This window comes from Synchiropus splendidus, chromosome 1 (genome assembly GCF_027744825.2).
Source record: "Synchiropus splendidus isolate RoL2022-P1 chromosome 1, RoL_Sspl_1.0, whole genome shotgun sequence".
Taxonomy (NCBI): domain Eukaryota; kingdom Metazoa; phylum Chordata; class Actinopteri; order Syngnathiformes; family Callionymidae; genus Synchiropus; species Synchiropus splendidus.
This window is the reverse complement of record NC_071334.1, coordinates 55,132,039-55,157,002: the sequence shown is the minus strand read 5'-3', so window position 1 is coordinate 55,157,002 and position 24,964 is coordinate 55,132,039. Positions and strand designations below refer to the sequence as shown.

Genomic DNA, 24,964 nt, shown 5'->3' with positions numbered 1-24,964 from the left:
GCATGGTTGCTAAGTGAGTCGGGGCTCATGACGGTGATCAAAAGTGCGACTCTGTACTTTAGATACTTGGCATGTATCTTTTTTGTGATACATGGACAACACAATCTCCAGAATTTTTCATTTTAGTCAGACACTTGCAAGTTTATTTCCAAAACCTGCCGAAGGAAATGCGTTGACGCGCTGATTCTGGACCACTGAAGTTAAACTAGTTCATCAGTCAGTACCATCACTGTCTACAGAGTTCAATACACAGTCTGAAACGGCTCCTTGCTACCTGTCAACTTCGATCATAGGAAATGGAAGAACTAAAGAGCTCATGGCGCCACCCTTTGTCATGGAGGTGAACTACTCACAGCGTGATTGTCTCAGCACTGTATGAAACCCAGGAGAACATCAAGCTATTGCCTTAGTCGAGCTACTCTCTGCATAACCGCAGTCCCCATCGCCACAATACCGCAAAGCTAAGGCAGACTGGAATCCACTTTCGAGCATTTACCCCTTGGACTTTTCACGTAAATATAGAAACCAACTCAGAATCTTTGCCCGTTCCTGACCTAGTTAACATCTGCATTAATAGCATCTGTTTCATTCACCAGCTGGCATGACAAGGTATGAGGCACAATAACACAGTCGCCCAACAAAAATATTTCTAGCCAGTTAATCATGATGAGAGGTTTAATAATTGACTTCCCACGGCGCTCTGAGGTATTATATGGAGAGACTTTGAGAAATGAGATTTTTATCTTTGAAGAAAATCAAGTTGACTTGAGAGTAGGTGTTGCCTGTTTGTTTTGGGCTGTGCTGGAAAGCAAAGGCAACAATTCCAGTGTCAAAAATGTGTGAGTTCAGATCTTCTAGTGCTGTAGATTGTCGTGGTGAGTTTGTTTGCCTGTTTGCGTTCCACATTCTTTCAAGTGAGTTTAGTTTCTATTTACACAAGTTAATTATGTGGAAGAGGTTTGGAAAGCAGATCGTCCAAGGAGGTTGCATTTGTATTCAGTTAGGCAACCGTATCGGCTTCATTTTCTGATATTGCATGTACCTAAAGCTAGAACCTGCGTTCTCGATGTATTGTTCTCACTATGTGCAAACCACTGAAGAACCACAAAAAGAAGACGTTGGGGTGAGAGACTCAGGTTAACACGTGGTTAGGTTACCATCCACCCAATTTCAAAAAAGTGGCTCAAAATGCTGATGCCTTGTGGACGAAAGGCCTAGCAGACACAGAACATGTGGGGATACGATCGACACCATCTTCCGGCGCTTAATCACACACGTACGCGGGCTGTTTACTTGCTGTCAGAACCAAGAAACCAAGTCAAGGTTTTTGGACACTGAGCGGCAACAAACTGAATCCTGTTGAGTGGAAACACGAGTGCATTCGTACATCTGCTATGGCTTCCACAAAGGGGCTTTTTTCAGGGCTTTTATCTAGGAAGAGGCCTTTGGGTTAAGGTCTAAAGTAAGGAAAAATCCCCTAAAGTTAGGAAGAAAGCTGTTCAAAATGAATAAACTAGTTGCATAAGATTTTCAGGCCAGACTTCAAAGTACCTACCGCACTGTTTGAGAACAATGTGTGCAGTGGTGAATTGTTTTCTAACAAAAGAAAAGGGACGGATCCTTCCCCGTCCCGTACCTGCTGCCCTCCGATTCAATCATCATCACCCTCTGAAAATGTTGCCGATTTCATGTGTTTTGCCGTTGGAGAAATCACTATTGCCATTAACATGTTTTCCCCTGAACATTACCCCTCGCAGATATACAGTCGGGATAATGCGTTTGACAGTTGCACTTCCTTGACTTTGGTTTTCCCTCCGCTCAAAATTCCAAACTCTTCTTTTATCTGCACGGTGATTTACAAACACGTAGGCAAGAGTTGGCTCGGCGCCACGTGCATGGAGAAAAATTAGGACCATCTGCATTTGTGTGTTGGCTGGATATTTTGGTGGTTCGCCAAGAACTGCAGAAGTGTAATATTGGTGCATTCGGATGTTGATACTCATAGTTAAATACATTATTAATGTATAACACTCTTTTTCATGCCAAAATATTCACAAGTAATTCTTGTTTTTGGTTTGTTTGTTGTACAATCCCCCCATTTCTGGTTATATTTTATCAAAATGTTATCAAAATATTCTCAATTTTAATCATTCCAATAGGGGAATTTGCACCGCATTAGACCAACCGAAAACCTCCTTGACTGAGTGTTGTTTTCTGTGTGAAACTGTCTGTTGTGAAATGTGAAGCACAATCCAATGAGCCTTCATTGCAGGGTCTTTAGGAAAGGCACCTACATGCAGTCATCCGTCACAGTTTGGTGACTACTAAACATTCATGCACACAAGAGAGCAACTTTTCTACGTTGCCAGAGTGGAGAGATAAAGTTTCAGTGTCTTGCTGCTATTGATTTGAAGTTGAATCTGATCGAGGGGAGCATGTACTGTAGATTGTACAGTATCTGTAGTAGTATCTGTCGGTTTTTGAAGGTCCTAGACTTCTCTACGCAGTCACACCCACCAATCTCCTCATGTTTCTGCTCGTGTTCATGTGTTGTGAACAGCTACTCACATTGGCTCCTTAACTCCAGCATGCCCACCATGCTAAATAGACAAAAGATGTCACCTTCGGTCCAAAAGTTGAGTTTCATTTTTAGCGCAAACATGTCCAACATACAAACTAATTTGTTTGTTTAATATATGACGTTTTTTCACAAAAAAAAAAATGTACAAAACAACTGTTCTTGGAATGAGACTGATCAGTCAATATTGAAAAATCTTTTCAGAAATAAACACTTTTTAAATACTTTGGTAAAACTAGTGATGTCCTCAAAGTCCTTTCGGAGACAGTTCCTCGCATGGAAAATACATTTAATTTAATTTTAAATTCTGTTTTGCATGGCATGACATGAATGTTTCCTCAGTGGAGCTGTTGATAAAATTCTTTTATAATAATCATAATAACAATAATGGAGGTCCTGTTGCACCTTCCATCTTCCATTTCCAAAATGACATCACCACCCCACCTCTCTGGCTTCTTGTCACTGCACAATGATGTCTGGCAGCAGAGTATTACTAGAATATTAGTTCCCAGATACTGTAGCTTTTGAGCTTACTGTATATAGAATTACAAAATCTTCAATTCCGATTGTAGTTGTCAAGTTTGACAGCATGTTTGTGTTGTTCTTGGTAATGCACAAGCTTTCATTCGCTTGTGTCTCCGTCTTTGTTGTCTTGCGAGAGCATTGCGATGCCACATACAGGTCATAAAAGGCATGTGGAAAGACATGAATATGTAAGTTAAGATCTACCAACCTTAACTTCAAAAAGCAAAGCAAAGTCAAAGCAAAGTTACTCAACACATTCTCACTCCCATGGCGTCATATATTGACATTGGCAAAGTGGATTTTGGACGCCAAAGGCAGCCTTCAGTGTTGTATGTTGACACTTTAGGCTTTCAATTGATGCACAGTCCACCTTCTGAGCCGTGGGTAACATGATGAGGGACTTACCGCATCAAGATGAAGACGACTTCAACATTGAAGCAAAGCCATCAGTCAGAAAAGGCGCACGCTTGGTCCCGTTTAAAGAAAAGTAGTTGCATTCTGCTGAAGGTCCTGTTTAAGGCTTGCAGAGGACTTTCTTTTTTCCTTGTAAAAGGTGATTAGTTTTTAAATGTGGAAACTGCAGAGAGGCTCCGCTTGTTAGCTTGTTACATTATGGCTGCGCTCACTCCCACGGACACATAATAGTTCTACACAGAAAACGTCTAAATCTGAAAGCGCTGAACGCCAGCTTTAGTGAGATAACTGAAGTGCAAATCCATTTCCACCTTTTTTATGACATCAAATCAATGACATATCTATCTGAAGTGCTTTGCCTTGTATGAAGTCAAGATGGGGGGAAGTGAAATGAGCTGTGGGAGACTTGTGAATTGCATCCCTCTTGAGTGATGCTTTTCAGGAAGGAGGGGTGGTTGTGCTTGTTTCTGGGGGGCTGGGGGTGCTGGCATACCAGGCAGTGTTTGCCTGTCTCAAACAGTAGGCTGTTAGAAAAGCACAGGGGGGGCTGAGGAAGAAGGGACAAGAAGCAGTGGGTATGTGGAGGACAGTGTTGCTGGTGCCACCTGTGTTTACATGAATAAGTCGTCACTTTGCACATGGAAATGGTCAGCAGCAATGGAAACCCACTCCTCTTACTTCTTTCCCATCATGGGATGTCTCGGGTTTGAGAAGACCTTTCTGCACTTTGCCCTGAATTTAACTCTGCTAAACTCTGCTCACCTTTCGCGTCTGTTCGCGTCCACACACATCATAAAGAAAAATGGAGATCCTACATGACTGTTCTGCGCCTTGATGGATTGATCTCAGGTGTTTTGTCACACGCCTTCCTCATTTCTGCTGCTTCAGCTCTGAGCAGATAAGGTTATGTCAACAGATACAGGGGACAGATATACGGGCAGATAGGTGGTCCGGGCGGTTTTCCACACCGGCAGGAATCTACAGTAGCATCTTTAGCAGAACTCTCATGTTACTGGAGTCTCATTTCACTGGCTCAGTGCAGCGGGCGAAACTTAGCGCCCTTGGTGATTCAACCTCCCTCACCCCCTCCGCCTGTGTTCATCAATTGTCTTTTACAATTGTGTTGGTTTTTCACCCCTAGTCTGAGCAGGTTTCTCCTGCTCTATATGTGGTGCCTTACTGACTGGAATAGCTCAACATTCAAACACAAGTGTGTTGTAACACAACAGTTTTAAAACAACTATATTTGTGTCATCATTCCACTCTGTAAGTCGCATCCTACAGTAGTTTGCCAAGGTACTTTTAATATTAATACTATAAAGGACTTGTGTCACGTCACTCTAAGCACAGAATGGATAAATATCAGCAGGTTCACATCTGAGAAACTATTTTCTGAAGTATTAAGCAAATTATTCCACAATAATTTTATTTATTTATACTTTTTTTACACATCAAACCTGCTATCCTGTGGTTTGATTACTAACAGATAATTGTTCATTCAAAAACTGCTCTAGAAAGAGATGTGGTCACTGTCTGTCTCTGAACATGAAATAATTGACATCAGTCGAATTTTGCGCCCGATGAGGTCGGTCGTCGCAGAAATGAGCTGCTGCCACCACAATCGGAAGTTAAGATTGTGAATTGAAACCATTTTTAGTGGCAAAGTTAGAAGCATCATCAGACGTTGTGGTTGTAGTTACCAACTTTGTCACCACTGATATTAAACCTACTTGGATATCTGGATATAAATATTTTTTTTTTTTAATTGTGTGTATTTATCTGCATCATCTTGGTGACCTACACTATTCTAGGTGTTGTACAACAAAATCAGGGGCGCTGTTCCACTCCATTTAAAACTATAAAATACACACACACATAAATCAACCAGTAGATGTGAAACAAAATATAGACACCAACATAAGTATTTACATATACATTGTATCCAAGGTCATAGGTGTTATGCCAGCTTCATAAGTCTCTTGATCCACCTTGTGGGCAGGTGTGTCTCTACACAAAGAATGAGCACAACATTATTTAGTTTTGTTGTTAAAACTGAGTCTCTTTGATATAGTTAAATACATACTGTATGAATGTATGTCATGTATGTAACATTCATGTTCCCTTCTCTCTTTTCCTCAGACATGTCAGTCCAAGGTGTTTGATCTGTCCGATGGAGTCTCACAGTACGCATGGTTCCCCTGTCGCGAGGCGCACAAGACATCCTGGGGATATCCTAACTACTGGCTCAAAGTGAGACCTTCTTTCTCTACTGCCATGGCATTGTATTCCACCATTTCCACGAGTTCTGTAGAAGAAAGAAGTCAAATAATTCCATTGATCAGAACATTTTAGATTCTGTCCATCACTTTCCTACCACCCATCTGAGATCAGGTCATGGAGACAGAAGTCGGAGTGAAGAGTTCTTTCTCACCAAAAACCTCCTCCAGCTCCTCTGAGGGTATCCAAACGTGTGTTACCTAGGCAACTCAACTGCTTGGCGTCTCTAGCGTGAGGGCCTCCGCTCCGGTGGACATTCCCTGAACAACAGGCTTACAAGACACCCAAGCCACCTCAGGCTTCTGCGCTCAGTGCTCAGGCAAAGGGATTCTGCTGTTGAGAATCAAGCAACTGACAAAGCTCTCCGCCACCCACTGGAGGAAAATAATATTGGCATCTTGTTGTTTCAATCGTTCATCATCCAAGGCACTGTAGCTGAGAGAAGGGACATATATCGATCAGGAACTTGATCATTTGACTGACATCTTAGCAGAGTCCTATAGAGGTTTAATGGCCCAGGATGTTGCATCAATTCATCTGTCGAACTCATGCTCCGTTCTCCCCTCACTCAAATAGAAGTAAGCTTACACCTTGCAGAGTCAGAGATGAAGCGAAAGACAACCAATGAGGTTCATGGGTGTGGTGGATAAGGGCATGAGGAGGACGAGTGCGACTTGGAAGGATGGTGAAGATGGGTTCAACTCTGTCCATACGTAGTATATTGCTGATTCAACATTGTTACTTCCAGAGACAATTTTGAAGTGGCTTTCCCCAATGCCGACCTCGGACGCTCTCTCAACACAAGGTTGAAATGTCTGTCAGGTTAAAAAAAAGTGTTTTTATCCGCTATAATTTAGTGTGTCAGCTCTTGCTCTCTTCACATGCTTATTACGTGGAACACATGAAACCTGAGAAGTATTTAAGACTTGGTATGAGACAGATCCATATTCATCTGCCACAAGGGATTCTATCACATATCACAATGCTGCAGTTGTCCACACTTGGACACCAAAGATACACACGGATCATATTCTCAAAGTCCGGAATTCTGATTAAAGACGTTGACCGTAATGATCTATCTCCAGTGTCAAGCTGCCAGCAGCTGCAGAGGCGCTCAACATTGTGCATCACAAATGAACTAAATGGAATTTGCCGGAAAAAAAAAAACGTTTGGAAAGAGGAATATATGTTTTTTATTTTATGGATATGTTTATTTCAGGCTCATTTCTCGCATCCCATGGTGGCAGCGGCGGTCATTATTCACCTGGCTGCTGATGGGACCGGCTACATGGACCAGACCCAGTGTAACATCACTGTCCAGCTGGTGGACACAAAAGAGGGCATCCACAGTCTAGGTGAGAGATGAATACTGAACAAGTTTCTCTTTGTCTGTCAATAATGCCGTGTGATTTATCTAGTCCTTAATCGTGAACAGATTTGGTGGCGTTACAATTCTTCATATACTGGAACCAATGATTTCTCATGTTCATACTCAGTAGAAAAGTAGTGACAAAATCTGATCTCAGTTGTCTGAGAATGTGGACCAGATCTGGTCAAAACTGATCCCAGAGAATTAAACGATTCAACCATTTGTTTTTCGTGTTGTTTACCTCATTTTTGGCGTTAAAAATAAATAAATAAATATTAATATAATATTGATTTAATTATTAATTTTAATCAATGATGATTAACTATACAAAAAATATTTTCTATTTTGGTAGATTATATTATATATATTTATTATATTATATGATGTTATAGTTTTCATTTCTCTGCTTTTGTTCTTTCCTTGTGACATTTTTGAATGTTTGTATGATTTAGATTTGCATGTTATTATATGTATTTACTACTACTTGTTGATGTATTCGATTGATCACTAAGTCTTTTTGGATCCAAAGCCGGCTATATAAAAACATTGTGAATTAATCTTAATTAATTCATATTTGTTTATTTGCAAGATGCGATAAAGTAAGAATTTACATCTTTAATTTCTCACAGAATTAAGAGAACTGTCCGAAAACGAAAGCCGTCACAGTGATGTTGTCTCTTCGCAGGTGACTGGCGCCTGAGCTGTCGCACGAATCCCCTTGTCATTCCTGTCAGTCACGACCTGTCGGTGGCATTCTACCACACCAAGGCCATACTGGTTATATTTGCCAACCACCGTGTGGCCATCTCTGGCGTGGGCCTGCGCTCATTCCAGTCATTCGATCCCATCACAATAAGCGGTTGCCAGAGCAACGAGATCTATAACCCCACAGGCCAAAGGTGAGCAACAAAACCTGGAGTGGCAGTTCAATCCATACGCGTCTTTCTCTTATCCTCTTCTCATCTTGCTCACACGCACAGACTTGATAAGTTCACAGCATCCTCATAATGCCTGGTCCAACATCCTTGCCTCCCTCATTTCCCAGACTTCCCAGCTTGATCTCCATTTCAGAAGCGACCGAGTGCTTCTTCACAGTAGCCTGGCATTGTCCTCTCCTCAGTAATTGAGACCAGACTTCAGGATAGGAGACAGGCACCAAAGCACCAATGAGCCAACCACCATGTTGCTCTTAAATCAGGCCACCACCAGATTACATTAACAAATAAGAGATTTACTCTAAAATAATGCAAATATGAAACTAAATCTACTGCATACCTTCATGAACAGCGCAGTCCAGCTTTCAGCTTTACACCTTGTGCATGCAGTTCTTTTTTCTTTTTTCTGCCAACCAAAGTCCTGCCAAGCAGACATTTTTCTCCGTAATGGTTTTTACATTGCTCAACCTCAACGTTGTCAGTGGCTGTTTTTCCCTAATGCTATTACGAAAGCTAATATATCAAATAAATGACCAGAAAGTACAGTGTCAACGTCAGTGCCTTTAACAGTCATTCTTCGCTCTAGAACAAAAAGTGAAACACCTGTTCGGGGAAATGATGTGCTTTCTTTGTTAAAGTCACAGTCCATCAGCATTGTGAAACCCACATCACTTACAGCCAACTAAAAACAATGGATTTGCTCATGGTATGTTGGGAATCTTGGTGGTTGGACTAAAGGGCCATTTATGCTCCCTTTATGTACGGAATTGTACCCGTCCATTTCAAACAATGTTACTGTCACTGATCACGTGTTTCCATATGTTCTATGTGTAGGTATTTGTGTTCACCAATATATCCACTGGGGGAGCAGCCCAGAGTCAAACGCTTACGCCAACCACAATCTCCAAAACAAGCGTAGCGACTGTGGAAGAGGTTTTGATAACGTAACTCCTGCACTGAAGACTAAACAGAGCTAGCATTATAGGAGGCGGTGGCTGTAAAATATATTGCAAATATAGAAAGCCATTGTTACGTCTTCTGCGGGTCTCATTTGAACTACGTATCGGGTAGTAACAGCTACACTGCCCCTCACAGTTTCTGGTGGTACTGCTCCGTTTGGTCCCTATCAGTAAGCTTTGTGGAAACATGGCGAAATATGGGCGAAATAAACGCAAAGCACAGACAGAAGGCTCCGTCTTTTTCCGGATCTGTGCATAAATGGGCCTTAAAAGGTGACGTTGTTCACCGTAAAAATGAGCTGTGATTTGTTGTAATCGATATTTAGTTTTCACACACAACATGCCGGTTGTTCTTTGGCTTGGTTAGACGGTATTACTACTTTTTCAGCATCAGTTCCTCAAAATCATGAGACTCAGCAATGGAATGAACTTTCGAATGATGCAATAATACATTGCCTTAAGTGGGATAGCTAGCTGGAATACCTCTGCCACCACACGGCCACCACGGTGCCAAGCAATACCACATACAGGTGCCAGGAACCATTCCAATCCAAACCACCAAATCTGACTCCACTGTTAAGCACACGTGATAAAACACTACTTTTAAAGTGTCAAATGTAACTTTCTTTCATTCAAACTTCGCATCAATGAAATTCCAGTCTGTCAGCAACAGAGCAACTCCAATTCCCCCCACGCCACACACAAGAACGAATAGCAAATTCCCAATTATCCACACCACCATCATGCATGAAACACTGATGGGATCTTCGGCGGCGCTTTTCAACATGAAATGAACTAATCACTGTACAAGGGTTGGTCATGGGGCCTGTGTGCGGAGATAGAGCCGTCTGTGTCTTTTGTCTGCTGCCAGTGTCACATCCAAGAGACACAGAACATTGAAGTGTCTGTATATCTGCTTCGGCCAGGCAATGATTTAACATCAAACACATACCGAAAAGTTTGGCTGCTCTTTTTGACACGTATAGTATAAAATTCAATGTCATTTAAAGATTTGCCACGTCAATAAGGAATATTTTTGGTCAAACTAAGCTCCCATATTATCTTTTTCCTTTTTCTATGACCAGATTATATTTATATATTTTGATGTTGTTTTACACGGCAAGAGGTGAACCACGTCATGACCAGGGCGAATTAGCTTTGAGGAGAATCGCTGTATTATATTTTACTACTCTTTGAGATGCTCGGTGGGTCTGAAATGGACTTTATATGGGACTGGTCGCTTGTTTTCCCATATATTTCTACCCCTGTCCCTCTTCGACTGTATCTGCTTCTCAGTTTTTACCTTCACACCATCTTCCTGGCCTTATAACTATTTGCTATATCCCTCTTAATTCTCCCCTTTTGGTGCCTCCAGCTCCCACTTTCCCCTCTCGCTCATTCTCCTGGGCTGTGCAGCACATTTCCTGTAATACCTCTGCCTCCACAAAACACCACATCCTCTTTCCCTGAGTTGTTAACAACAGGAGCTATTAACATTAAGATATTTTCGCACAATTCTATCCTTTTGTCTCCTTCTGCAGTATACTGTTTTTTTTGTTTTTTTTTTCATGGGAGGGGAATAGTTTTCCAGGTAGTTAATTGTAATTTATGCCAGAAATTCCTGAGTGACTAGCCGAAAACCACAGAGACATTTTGTACCAAGCCACAGTGTCCACAAAGAAAGCCTTCCTCGTTTGTCCTCAAAAAACCTACATCCAAGAAGCTGGTGTTCCCTGGCTGCTCACTCCCTCCCACCTTTGAATTGGATGTACAGTCTATGTCGATAGAAACTGTTTAAGCCAGGAGTTTATCACCTTTTAAAGTGAATCATGCATTTCGACTCTTAACCCCCAAACATTGGTGTTTGAAATCCATACTGTAAGGGCAAAGTTCCCTTATAGGTTATACCTGGTTATCGTCTGCTCTGATCTGTCGGTTAGCAGAAAATGGCATTTTGAAAGTGGGAGAAGCAAAGCAGGAAGGCAGATAGGAAGATTTCATTGGAAATGACTGGGAAAAATGAGAGTAAAAATTAGTAAATCTCAGAAAAAAATCTGGGAAAGCTGCTGTGGAGAGGTTTGGAAGCCAGATGGTTTGGACACGTGTGTTGAAGAAGGAGGTGTTCGGAAAAAGGAGTAGAGGAAGACAACCAATGAGGTTCTTTTCATATGGTGAAGGAGGCCAAGAAGAGGACAGGTGTGACTCGGGAGGACGATCAGAAGACATTAGAGTGGAGGATCATTTTCAGTGAAAAATAAAGGCCACAAAAGACACAAATATTGTTCCTCAGAGCTACGATGCTGATCTCAAAGACATAAGTAGTGCACTAGGTGTGCGTCATTTGCATTGTTTTTGGAACTCCAGGTTTAAATATGAGTACAACATGCAAAGAATATGCCTCTCTTTAAGTTTGCTATTACACAACGTAGTATAAACATTAATATAGTCATCAATAAAATCTGCAAAATGAATCGGAAATTGAAAGTACTGTTCAACTGTAATGTTTTCGCCCTGCTATGTCATTCCAAAAGCATGCTACAGACATCAGAGGAAATCATATATATAAAAAAAACAGTGTGTCTACAACAGGGGGAGCAAAGCAAACAACCAATAGAGAGCAAATTAGTGATTCTATTTTTTCCTCCCTGTCTGTCTCTGCCACTTTCCCCGTGGACTTCATCAGGGAACCCTATACTGTAGAATGCTGTAAAATGGTGCCTTGGGCATCCGAGCATTCCAAGAGCATTACATGGCTTCTCCATCAGGCTACCAGCTTGGAGCTGGATCCAAACGCTGCCATTGTATCCTGCACATTATATATCCTGTCGCTCTTGATTCAGAAACTGCTCTTTGCTGAGCATGTGCGCGCGCAGAGACTTCCATGCGCTCGGCAAACGCAGCAATCTTTTCCCACGTGGTTTATTGATTTGATATGTTAAGCGCTCATTGACGGATGAATGTGGCCGACTGTTTTCTTCATCTGCAGTGTCTTTACACCTGAAATGTAACGCTCTCATTGTGGCTAATCCCCACCCTTATTGTTTTTTCCTCTGCTCACTTTCTTTACAATCCTCTGCTCGCCGTTTCACACACACATGCAGTTGTGTACATTATTCGTGTGAGGCCATCGACTGCCCGGAACCCCTAATCCGCAATGCAGAGCTCAAATGCAGTAGCCCTGGCCATCACTTCTACAACGGAGACCGCTGCACCATCTTCTGCAACTCTGGATATGTCCTGCAAGTCCACCAGGATGATGACATCATCAAAAGCCAGGTACACACACACGCACACACACACCAGCAGAAACCCTTGCAACCACTCACACTGGTCTTTGAATTGAATGCAGACAAAAGCGGAGCAGATGATATTTGCTCATATTGTGCATACCTGCAAACTAAAACTAGGCTTCGCACAGCGAGTCTCCGGGGACAGTGACATCATGGTCACTCGTAGTGCAGCACTGGAAACATCCCAGCTGCCCCAAACAAACACAATCATACTCGTATACATGCTACATACTGCATCAACCTAATGGTGCTCAGTCCCTCCCTGAGCATGCCGCACCGTCACTTTCTATCGCTGCTCCACGGGGACGATGACATCATTACATAGTGTCTGCACTCCCCCCTCCCTCGCTTCATCCCTCCTGCACACACTGAAGTGGCCGTTAAAGGGCGGAGATTTGCTCGCACAGCAGCACATGTAGGCACATACGCCATAAAGTACAACCTCTTCAATTAAACAGATCATGTGCACATACATTCACAGTAGCATGCTCACCACAAGTAAATAAACACACAGGGTCGTTGACATCAGATCGTAACCCTCCTGGATCCGCCCCGAGCTGCTGTAAATAAAGGCCAAATAAACACCTCTCCATGGTTTTGTAAAGCAGTCTGCAACACAATCTATGAAGGATCCAGCTGAGGGAGTAGGTGTGGGGGTAAGTTTGCTTTGGTTTTGTGTAGCTGTGCCTCCTGTCTTTTACTGTGAGGGTTTCATTGAGCCAAATGTGGGAAAATAACATTTCAGAGCATGTCATCGCGTCTTCAACCATGAGCGATATGGAAAAGTGCTGGTTTATTTATTTATTGATCTATTTTATGGACAGCACATAGTCTAGCTATTCCTCAACGCCCGTTCATTTGGGGATAAAAAGAGCATGCAGCCATTAAGGAGAAGACCTGGAAAAGAAAGGAGAACTGTGTCTGAGCTCGATAGATTTAATGTAAAAGAGGACTGACACTTCAAGAGTATTCTGAGGACCTGGCTTTTTTTTTTTTTTTTCACTCATGTGTTCCCCTTCTTCTAGCCGAGCTGAGGAATTGAATGTGCCAACTGATATTTAGTTACAACACACCGTTGATGTGTAAAAATGCAGTTCCCAAGGATACTACAGGATATCCATTATTTCAGCTTTGTCTCCAGTGTTTTGTGATGACTTCTTTAACACATGCGCTATATGTGCAGTTACTGTATGCAAGGTCAACGGTGGACAAACCCGTCCTCAAAGGGCCGAGCCAGTGCAGGTTTTTGTTCCAACTGATAAGGCACACCCAGTTTAACCAATGAGGTTTGAGCTGAAACAAGCAGCACCAGACTGAACAGCCTTCAGACACCTGATTGGTGAAAGGGTGTCCTCCATATTGGTTGGAAGAAAAACCTGCACCCACTGCAACCCTTTGTGGAACAGTTTTGGACGGGCTCAGACTCTGGGGAACAGGGTAACAATAGCACAAAAATGACTTGAGAAGACCATGTCATTCCTACAGGACGACTCAGGAGGTCTATAGTCTTGCATTTATTGATGTAAGAATTTATTTTTTATTCAGTTGTTATAACATTTTGCAAGGCAAATCTAGTTAAATTGGATAAGATAAATCTAGATTTTTGGTCATCTCACCAGTTCATCTAAATCTGCCTTTTTAAAATTTGGAACTACTTATGTTTCACTGTGCTATATAGACTGTATGTTGGCTAAAGTTACGTACTTTAAATAAGTATATAAGTAACCTGAAATGGATTTTTGGCGAACCAATTTATTTTATGAAATAACCTATAAATAGTTCATCTCTGTTTGTGTGACCAGTTGGCACGTATCATTTAAAAAAAAAAAATCCGACAGTAAATCTGAGTCAGGCACTGAGGTTTACTTAGGCACGCAAACTCATAACGCTACATTTACCGCCACTAAATAACTTCACAACTTTCTCTGCAGTATCTGTCATTCAATCTCGCTTTCTCTGGTGGTTCCTCACCTTGCCTCTCACCCCGCCTCATTAAATGTTTCCACATGTTGGGCAAACTCTGCTTTCCAGGGTGAAAATGAAGCAACAGTCTGTCAAGACACAAACGTATTGGCTCGTGATAATGTAAGACATTCAAACCATTTATTAATTGTTTCTCAGAAACAACATTTTATGTTGTTCATTTTGGTTTCCTCCTCATATGAGGCTGAAAAGTTCAGCCTGAAGCTTCTGTCTTCCATCATGAGTCGATTTCATAGTGATTCAGCGAGATGTTTAAGTGGTTCTGGGTACACTACCTTCTCAGATAATGCTATCTTCATGACGCATCTGTCTCCCACACTGGCTTGGTTTTGTTTATGTGTATTTGTCTGCTTTCTATATCTCCCGTCTTTGAAGTGGTGTGGGAACATCATGTTCCGGCACAGAGAAACCCGGCTCCATGGTTTCATGTCGGAATTTCCTCAAATGACCAACAGAGCTTGATCGCTGCAAGACAACTATGACCAGCCAGGGGATCTACATCATAACCAATATTTGAAAATGAATAATAGAGCCACATTTTGTGTCTTTGTGATAGTCCTGGACACTGCCAGTCGAATCATGATAATACAATAAAATACAATGTATCATGATACAGAGTGGACTGATAGCAGCATCCGTCAGGTTCTAGGACAGTTTTCCTTGTGCAAGGGCTTCTCTGGTCCTTCACCTGAAACTGTTTTGAATGGCGTCCAGAGGGAACATAGATGAGCAGGATTAGCAGTCTTCATCATAATAAGGTTTGCACTTTGGACAGGTGTGGAGAGCACCCATTAGAATATTATGCAGACGAGACATGAGGACGAGCATGCCGAGCAGGAGAAGTCGGCCCGCATCAATCGCTAGAGATTTTACTTGTTCTCAGAACTAGTATTATAGCTGTGACCGCCCAACATGAGACTGGATTGAGACCCAGACGAGAGTGTACAGAGATCAAGACTTTGAGGGCCCAGGACCATATTGAAGCATAAATCTATTAGTCATACAGACACACATTCATTTCTTACTGCAAAGAAAATAGTCAGTTTTTTTAAACTTGTCTCAACTTGTTTTTGGGTAGTCTGGATTACAAGAGCTAGTTTGAGCCAGAGACCCAGCGTCCTAATATAGTACAACAGGGACATCCACACTGTTTCAGAAAGGACCACAGTGGGTGCTGGTTTAACCAATGAGGTGTCAGCTGAAATAAGCAACACTAGACTGACAATCAACTGAATACAGTCTTCAGACACTTGACTGAAGCTGTGTGTGCTTGTTGGGCTGGAACAAAAACCCTCACCCACTGCGGCCCTTGAGGACTGGTTTGGACGCCCCTGTAGTACAAGGACAAGAACAAGGTTGCAGGGACTATTATCCACATTCATGGACTCTACCCTCACATATATATACAGTGTTACCTTAGTTTTCAAAGTTCCCGACTTCGAACAAATTGGAGTTCGAACAAAAATTTCGAGATTTTTTTTGTGTCTGATTTCGAACAAAAATCCCCTCCCACATGCAGCAGCCACACACATAGAGGAACAGCGCACCTGCAGCAGACACTCTACATTCACTCCTGCAAAAGACTATTTTAAGGCTTGGAACGCATTATTTCTTTTTCCATTCATTGTAATGGGAAAAATCGATTCACATTTCGAACAAATCGCTTCTTGAACGGCCGTCTGGAACGGATTGTGGTCGAGAACTGAGGTACCACTCTATCTATCTATCTCTCTATCTATCTATCTATATAAAATTAAAAGAATCTTTAACTATATATATATATATATATATATATATATATATATATATATATATATATATATATAGCAGTGCTAATGGTTGTTCCAATGTGCTGCCCAAAAAAAAAAAAAACATCTGGAAGAAGCCGCTCAATGAATGTAATGCATCAACGTAATGCAAATTTTATGAAGATTTGTTATTACTGTATTTCCCTGAGGCCCTTCTCCTCCCAGAAGTTGATAGGTTGTTGAACAGTATTAACAGTAATGTGCTTTTACGTGTTGCTTTTACGGCTTCTGGGAGCTTTTTTTGTGTGTGTTGAGAAGATTCCTTTAACAATATAATCAGTCGGATGTCAAGGACGTCTCTGAGGCCGTTTGAATTTTAAGTCTATCAGTTGCCATATTGACGGCGACATGATTTGCGTCCCACGTCTCCCACTTGGCCGTCAGCCCATTCATGAATGAGGAAGCTTCTGTTTTGGCTCAGGTGCTCACGAGAGCATCTTTAACTGAAGTGGTCAAGCCTAATCTTGTAACTCCTGCATCCCACTTTATTTCATAAATGCAGAGGAGTTTGGATCTTTTCCTTCCTGTCCACACATGGTTTTTCTTTGGTGGTTGCAGTTTCTGCCAAATCGTCCATCTTAATTATCGTGTTAGAAAAGCTCTTATCCTTGAACTTCATCAAGGCGCTTGCCAAATGTGACCACGTTAATTAAAAAGTATAACTTAAATAATTTAAAGACCTCGGCTCATACCCCCTTGTTTGGCCGCCAAGAGCTGATGGTGCAAGACCTCATGGCACTCAGGTCGTCCATTAAGACGACCACAGTGTTACGCCTCTTGCCTTATTCACGGAGAGTGGCTCAATGTCGAAAAACCTTACATGGTTTATTGGTCAAATGTTTTTGGTCAGGCTCATATCCTGCCTCGAGTTTAAATGCAGTCAATATCTGAGACAAGATCATGCAAATGCTGATTTTAATAAAGTGGAAAATGTTATTTAAAGAAGAAATCTGTGCTTTTGGTGCCACAGTATGTCTGTTAAGGATCAAGGGAACAACATATTCCACCTTCCCAACGTATCAGTCAAACCACCAGTTGATCCCATAAACCTGAAGGAAGCATTTTGTTGACTGTCAAGCAGATTTGAAAGCTTTGGCCTTATTTAAACTCTTTGGACGTACGGATTATGATCTGGTTGACTGAAAATCTACACAAACATATGTTTTTCCTGGCAAGCTGTTGTTTTGAATAAAACGTCTAACCATACCCAGGTGTTTTTCTGCCGAGCTCATGACAGCCTCATGCAAAACAAGTCATCCTGTCTGTGACTTGAAGTGCTCTCCGCTTTCCGCTCAATATCATACTGACTACTGAGTGTTTTCACGTTTGTTACGGGGGTCACGTTCCGGGACCACCTTGGTATAGTTGATAACCACGGACCATAATGTTTCAATTGCCACCAGATGCTGAGTAAATCAACTGTCAAGTGTTGAGCTATTTGTGTTCTAAGTAAAATGAAAACTATGATCAATAACTTAAGTCCTGTACAACTGCATGCATGCGGTGTGAAACCTGATACAGAGTTATAGTCCGTATCATAATGTTCCTGTCGCTCTTTCACAGTAAAATGTGAATAATGTCAACTCATAGTGTTTTATTATGAAATTTTACCAGAGTCGCGTTTTGACTACCCCAAATGGAAGTGGTGCCGTTTGGAGCTTCTGAAGTCTCCCACCGCACTGCACATCAGGGAGTGAGTTTATCACACGGGAAAGAGGAACTGTGGCATTACAATCTCCTACAAGACTCATTTCCAAAACCAGCAATACGCGCGACATAGCAGGGGAACACTGTATACAGTCTAATCTCAGAACCAGTCCAGTACCATAGTCTTGAAATGGTGAGGGAATCAACATCACTGAAAAACACGTGGAGCTTCTTTCCAAGCAGAGAGGTGTTGACCTTGCTCTGAGTCTTTGGTGCAACGCCAACCTTCTGACCTTATCTGTGAGCGTCTATACTCCCATGAACTAATTTGGTTCCTGTGTGTGCAGAAGGGAGGATGATTATTTGAGACCAACTGTAAGCTTGAGTGGTTACGCGCTTTTCTACCATGATAAGTCTGACTGAGGCAAGCTCCAGATACATTCTGACTCTCCTCTGTCTCCTCTGTGGTCAATCTTCACACTGTACTTTGCGACGGGAACTCATCATCGATTCGGTTAAATAAAAAAGTCTTCAAGATTTTGATCCACTAAACAGCAAAACCGTTTCTGAGTACAAGTTTTAACCACATTTACAATACAAAACCTATTATTTGTAAGATAATTTGTGGATGGTTCTATTCCCGGCAGTGCTCATATTCCAGACAAATAAAATTGCTCAGTACTTTTAAGTTTCAGCAGATATTTTTCCTCTTTATTCAATGGAAGAAGATTACTTTTCCATGAACATGTGAGACAATGACAGCCTTACTGCCAACGTTTTATTCTTCAATGGACTTCTGTTCATTACTGAAAAAGTGAAGTCTTCTGTTTCGACAAAGAAACCCGAGTAAGACAGTTGCAAGGAGGCAGTGCTGTTATTCAGATCCAAAAAGTACGCTGAAGCATGACTGCTAAGTGAAGTTTAATTGTTGGTGCTCTCCAATTGATTCTTTCTTTCTAGACTGGGATCTACTGAGAATAAAACGCTTATTTTTTCCATTCATATTCAGTTCATATAAATCCCTGCAGTGAGTTTTTAGTTTGCTTGGACGCAAATGACTTTTCTGAGTTCTGTCACTAGATGTAGACTGTATAAATATTAGAAAACTATTCACACAGATTACCACAGCAGAATTGATGTACACCTCTAGATGTACAAATTTTCTAATGAAATTGAACCATGCACTCAAAATTTATGGTAGTTCTGATGCTGCTTGGCTCAATTATAACTACCAGCTGAGTTATTCAAAAAGGTTTTGTATCAGTATGGGTTGGTAAAGGTCTAGTGGTTGCCTTAATTCTTTAAATCTCAAATGAACTTACAAACCATTTCTTATAAACCTGGGACATTTTTATGACAGGAAAATATTGAATGCAATAATTGCATGCATTATGTCTCTGCTGCAGGGTGGTCTTTGGAAGCAGTGGCACTGAGGAAGAGGCAGGAGGCAGAGCTGGAGGTAGCAGTGATGAAGATGCTGAGGTTCTCTTTAGAAGTGAGCAGGATGGATAGGATCAGGAAGTAGTATATCAGAGGGACAGCACATGTCAGGTGTTTAGGAGACAAAGTCAGAGAGGCCAGATTGAGATGGTTTGGACATGTACAGAGGAGAGAGAGCCAGTACATTGGTAGGAAGATGCTGATGTTGGACCTGCCAGGCAGAAGGTGGAGAGGAAGGTCAAAGAGGAGATTTATGGAGGTGGTGAAGGACATGAGGTTTGTAGGTTTGAGAGAAGAGGAAGCAGAGGACAGGGTGAGATCCGCTGTGGGACCAGCCAAAAAAAAAAAAGATTAATAGTAGGACCGTCAATAGATTTAATAGAGAATTGTTTTTTCTCAGAGAGAATTTCAATCTCTATTAGTGGTGAGTTGGTGAATTTGCCAAGATTAATGGCAAATTACTCACACATTTTTGTATCTGTTGTCTAAGTAACTTGGAAAAAGATTTTGTCAACACCAGAGTGGCCAATAAAGCTTACAGTGTTGCACTTTTTTTCAGTGCCTCTCAGGTTATTCTAAAGAATGTTCTTCACAGTATCCGTTATGTTTGGGTTGTTGGAGTCAACAAAGCTTTGCATGAATAATGCATTGTCTGGTGTTGATAACATCTTCCTTTACGTTACATTTACAAAAGATTAATTCGCCATCAATTGTGAGCTTTAGAGCGATTAATTGATATTAAAATTTTGAATTAATATGGACACGTGAGGTGAGAAAATATATTTTTTAAATAGTGTGAATTACTGAAAAAGGACTTGTCCTGGTGAATTTCATGGACTGACTCAGTAACGATGTGCGTTGGTAACATCAACTGACACTGAGATGTGATGTGGCAATACATCGGATGTCAGTCACATCAAAAAAGAGCAATTCCAGCATGTAAACAAACAACTTGTTTTGTTCTGCTCTGGTCACGAGGCGTCCTCCTCGAGGCAAGTCTCCTTCTCATTTCATCTTAAAAGACAGCTTCAAAGTTAAAGAGGTCTACACACCTAAAATGTATGAGCCTGTGTGTAATATACCAGACCCTAAAGGGTACTGTAGGTCATTTCTAATAACTTGTGTTGGCTACCCTAGAATAACCCCAGAAACGGAGGCTGTACTTCAGCATTGATTCCAGGTGGAGAACTCTTCACCCATGGAGAAGCATGTTTCTGCCAGACATCAGCGATGTCTGAATTGTTTGAAGGAAACAATTCAGTGAAATGTTTCCACGTTTTGACATACATCTGATAATATTCTTATGGTGTTTTGTTATGCATTACATTCCTGTTTTTATTATTGCCATGTGACTCCGGTTGAAGCCTTATTCACTGGCAAATAAACAATCTACGTCTACAGTCATCATCACGTGAAAAGAGAGGGAGAAAACAGTTGATGATTTGAATGGTAGACTTCCCCTTTAGCATCATGCTGACTTCCCTACGTGGTCAACTAATTCATTTTTTACAGATGCCCTCATCAGATGAAAATATGGAAGGACCCTGTTTATTCTAGTGGAATTCGCCATTGTGCAATATGATATAATGTGTTCAAGATGAAAGATATGCAAAAGCATGTGGTGGGAAAAGAGTTACCGTTTTCAATCCAGTTGCTTTTTAACCGTGCTGCAACCAGTGAGTCTAATTTCTACTAGTGCACGTGAGTGGTTAATTGTTGGTGTTTGCTCGGAGATGTTGTCTCACACATAAGTCATTTTCACACTGTAATGTTCCTCATCTCAGCTTGGTGTCTTTGACAGAACACATTGACATCAGGCACACAGGCTGTTGGAAAGGTCTTCTGTTGCTCTGCTTTGTCTCATTGATCAAAGTAAAAATGTCCGAAGGCCTAGCTGCTACATAGTTCTCTTTTAGAGACTCGGACAAAACTCATTTTATAATGGCATTTTAATGCCACTGCTAAAACCAGAGATGAAGGTGTGGGCCGTGTGCCTTAAACGTTACGATACGAATTACAGATCATCATTACAGTGCAAGATTAGCCGAACACTATCTGTATTTCCAGTACGTGACAGCTGTTAAACTACGCGGTATTGCGTAGTGTTGTTACTGGAGGTATTTTTGCAAAATTCAAGTTTGATCCTGCGCACCAAAGAATGAAAACGGTATTTTGAAATCTCTCCAGTCTGGGGTCTGGTTTCAAAAAGCTGACGGAAAGCATTGGTTTTGTGTGGATGACATAGAGGTGTACTAGCCACATTGTTTTTGCTGGAAGGAGCCTTGAGTTTTTTAGATTTTCATTGATTTAAGGTGCCAAGGAGATACAAAGGTTGACAACAAAAGTGTGTCATAGTGTGATAGGAAAGCAGAAAAATGGAAAACCCCACGTCCAGTCAGCTAGGTGTTTTGTTCTAATGGCGTTCATGTTAAGGAATTGGACAGAAAAAAACAATTTCTCCGATTTTGCATTCCTTACAATCCACGTTAATGACTACGAAGAAGAAAAAAAATTGCACAGACATGTGTGTGTTGGTATAAAGTCGACTCAAGTCTTGCCAAAGTAGTCCGCAAAAGAATGAAAATTTGCAAGAATGCCATTCTGAAAATATCGGAAAAATTCTGGCATCTCTCTTTCTGGGAACTAACACATCAACACGGGGTCTGCGCCGACACACACGCTCACTCAGACATAATTAATGTCATACATATGGTCCCCGGCAGACTTGCAAGGTCACGGCTCTTTCAGCGGGGTCCAGAATGTCTGCTGTTTCTGATCAACGGCTAGTCTGCCTCCATAAAAGGCCTGTGGAAGTGGTGTTAATCTATTATACTAGCTCCTATATCATGATGTAGTCGTGCGTATTTAGTCAGCAGTGCCGGTCATAATAGAGTGGAGTTTAGCCGGGTCGCGCTTGACTGCCATGGCCTTGGTGTTGACTCATGTCCTTAGTCTGTTTTTCTTGCGGATTCTGCACGTTTTCACCACATGTGGATTTCCTCTGGGTTCTGCTGTTTCCTCTCACATTCCAAAAACATGTAAGAGCCAAGTCACACAGGATCGACAGTGTAGGCCTGGGCTTGTTCGTCTGTTTGTCTTGATTAAAAGAGGCAGGCAGAGGAATAAGAACTGGAAAATGTGTTTTAATATTGCGCGCAATTGCATAATTGACCACTGCCGGCATCCGCAGCTCGAACATTAGCATCATTGCTTCTCTGAATAGAACTAAAACAACAAAAAATGTTACTGGAATCTGGCGACCAAGATCAGGGATCCATGGATTTTTTTTTTGTGATGTTTTCTCTGGAATGATTCTCACTCTTTCACTGTTGCCAGCCTCAGAGTCAGTCTGTTTTGTGTTAGCGGCTGACCGTGCAGTTTTTGCCGATCGGCTGAGTGGCGAGGAATGACCTTATGGATGCGATCAGCAGTCACCTGAGCTGCTGAGTAGCCTGCGAGGCTTTATCGATGGCCCGTAAACTCAGCCCGATCAAGTTCAGTCAGGCTACATGCTGATCAGAGACGTGTTGGCGCGCTTTTTCAATTGCTGTGGTCGTTTCTGTGCGGTAAACATTTAGGGGATGTGTGTCTGACATCTATCCGCCATATCGACGGACAGTCAGGCGCAATTTGATACATTGGCATACGGAAAGATCCTTGATCTATCGCTCCGTCTTTCTGCTCTCACCTTCCAAATGTGTTATGTCTTCCAGTCGGACTCTATGGTGACCATCACGTGTGCAAACGGCAAATGGAACAAACAGGTGTCGTGCGAACCGGTAGACTGTGGCCTGCCTGATAAGTACCATGTCCATCCTGCCAACTTTGACTTCCCGGAGGGCACTACTTATGGCAAGAAGAGCAACTTCCAGTGTCGTGAGCCTGCGCAGCTTGTAGGTGAGACGGACTCATAAATCCTAAACAACATGTAGAGTGATTTGATTCGTGCTTTCCGAAGACATACACTGTATCTTTGATTCTGCTCCTGCAACACAACAATGACGGCAGCCAGAACGCGGAGCATTTCAGTTGGATGAAAGCAGCAGGGATCGATGAAACTGTTAAACCAGTGCTTCTCAATCATTTTCTGTTGCGCCCCGCCCAGGAAGAAGTAAACGTTTGGCGCCTCCAAACAAGCCGCCACCTCCGTAAATAGTGGCATTTGTCGATAAAATTATTATAAGTACACCTCTGCATAACATCGTATCTTAGTTAACATTAAAGAAAAGAAAAGAAGAAAATAATATAGATCAACTTACAATGAAGAATAACTTTTTTTAACATTGTTTTATCTGTAATAGAAAAGACCTAAAGTGCATCAATTTGCCTGTAAAAAAAACGAGTGGATGTGCAATTACGCGTCATTCTAGTATGGCAAAAAAAGTATCTTTCGCTCCACTATTTGAGAGGGACTGTGTTAAACTAGATTACTGCATATTGATGATCTGTTGACTGCATCTGTTTGTCTGTGAGCTAAATAACTCAAAAACTGAAGGACAGATTCAATGAAACTGTCAGGAAATATTGGTAATGAAACAAAAAAAATGTTGGTTCTGTTCCAAAATACCACCTGCATACACAAATCTTGAAATATTTATCACTATTATTATTATTTGTCACTATATTTGATGATGAGGTAAATCCTCTGTGCAGTATTGCATTAACAAAATTTTGAGAATTGTGAAGTCTTATGCCGACAGGTACTAAAGTATCGGTCAATATCTAGCTCTATAAAGCAGTGGTTTTAGGGTCTTGTCTAGGTCTAAGTTAAATTTCTCCCACCACATTTCATCTCATCTCCAGGATGCAGTGCTGATGCCACCACGTTGAAGGTCCACAGCTCATGGCAGACTGCTGAATTTTGACAGCCTTTAAATTTAAATTGGGATTTGCACCCCCCCCCCAAAAAAACAAAATCAATGACATCCCGCTCTCTTCAGGAATCATCGAATCAAACTTCAAGTTTATAAATTTCACGATTGGACTCTGGGTGTCCTGAGATAGATTGCTTCTGTCTGTGTGACGCTGCGACAACTTGGCTCCAGTTCGCAGCCCTGGCCTGTCAGGACTAAACCGTAGATGATGAATAGGTCTATAAATGACCCTTTTCATCAAAAGGACTGCTTTGTCACATGCTCTATAAAATCGAGCATTGGTTCTGGCAGGCCACAATGTCCAACCGCGACTCGTGTTACTCACAAATCTTTGATATGATCCAGGACAGAATTGATATTTAGGGAACGGACAAAACTGCACATCTAAATCGACTTGATGCAATGTAGTAGCCGAAATCTGATACCGCTTCATGACTTGTCTTTCGTAATGCAAGGCTTTGGGGAGGCGGGTCAAAACAATGAGAGATTTGGTGAAGGGTTGGATGATCCTGTATTGGTCCATTCCAAACCACCACAATCACCAAGCCTCTGTTCTTATTTCTCGCTGAAAATCGGAAAGACTGGCTTATTTTCCAATACACAAGTTCCAGAGTCCAACATCACCAAGGGCTCAGAATAAGTCCTAGACTGAAATAAACTGTGAACCTAAGACAAGATAGCAGGACACTTCAGAAACAAGTGGTGGCCAAAGCACTCACATTGAAACAACAAAAAGGAGACGTGTGTTCCACATCATAAAACGCAGGTTGGGACTGGCAGCTCACTGCGATACCAAGAGGTCACGACCAAGTGCGTTGTCTTATTTTATTTCGTGTCCTTGTTATTCATTAGAATGGCTTTCATT

General features: G+C 41.7%; 1 protein-coding gene across 3 annotated transcripts in view; it reads left to right on the top strand.

Annotated features, from left to right (window-relative positions):
- The window catches only part of pappaa (pregnancy-associated plasma protein A, pappalysin 1a), a 95,301-nt gene that overhangs the window by 50,987 nt on the left and 19,350 nt on the right, over positions 1 to 24,964 (top strand). For all 3 annotated transcript variants that reach the window (XM_053864457.1, XM_053864450.1, XM_053864440.1), the window contains exons 11-15: positions 5,657 to 5,767; positions 7,014 to 7,149; positions 7,849 to 8,062; positions 12,159 to 12,333; positions 22,939 to 23,122. In XM_053864457.1, the coding sequence (XP_053720432.1) occupies positions 5,657 to 5,767; positions 7,014 to 7,149; positions 7,849 to 8,062; positions 12,159 to 12,333; positions 22,939 to 23,122 (820 nt within the window). The remainder of the gene's footprint in view (positions 1 to 5,656; positions 5,768 to 7,013; positions 7,150 to 7,848; positions 8,063 to 12,158; positions 12,334 to 22,938; positions 23,123 to 24,964) is intronic.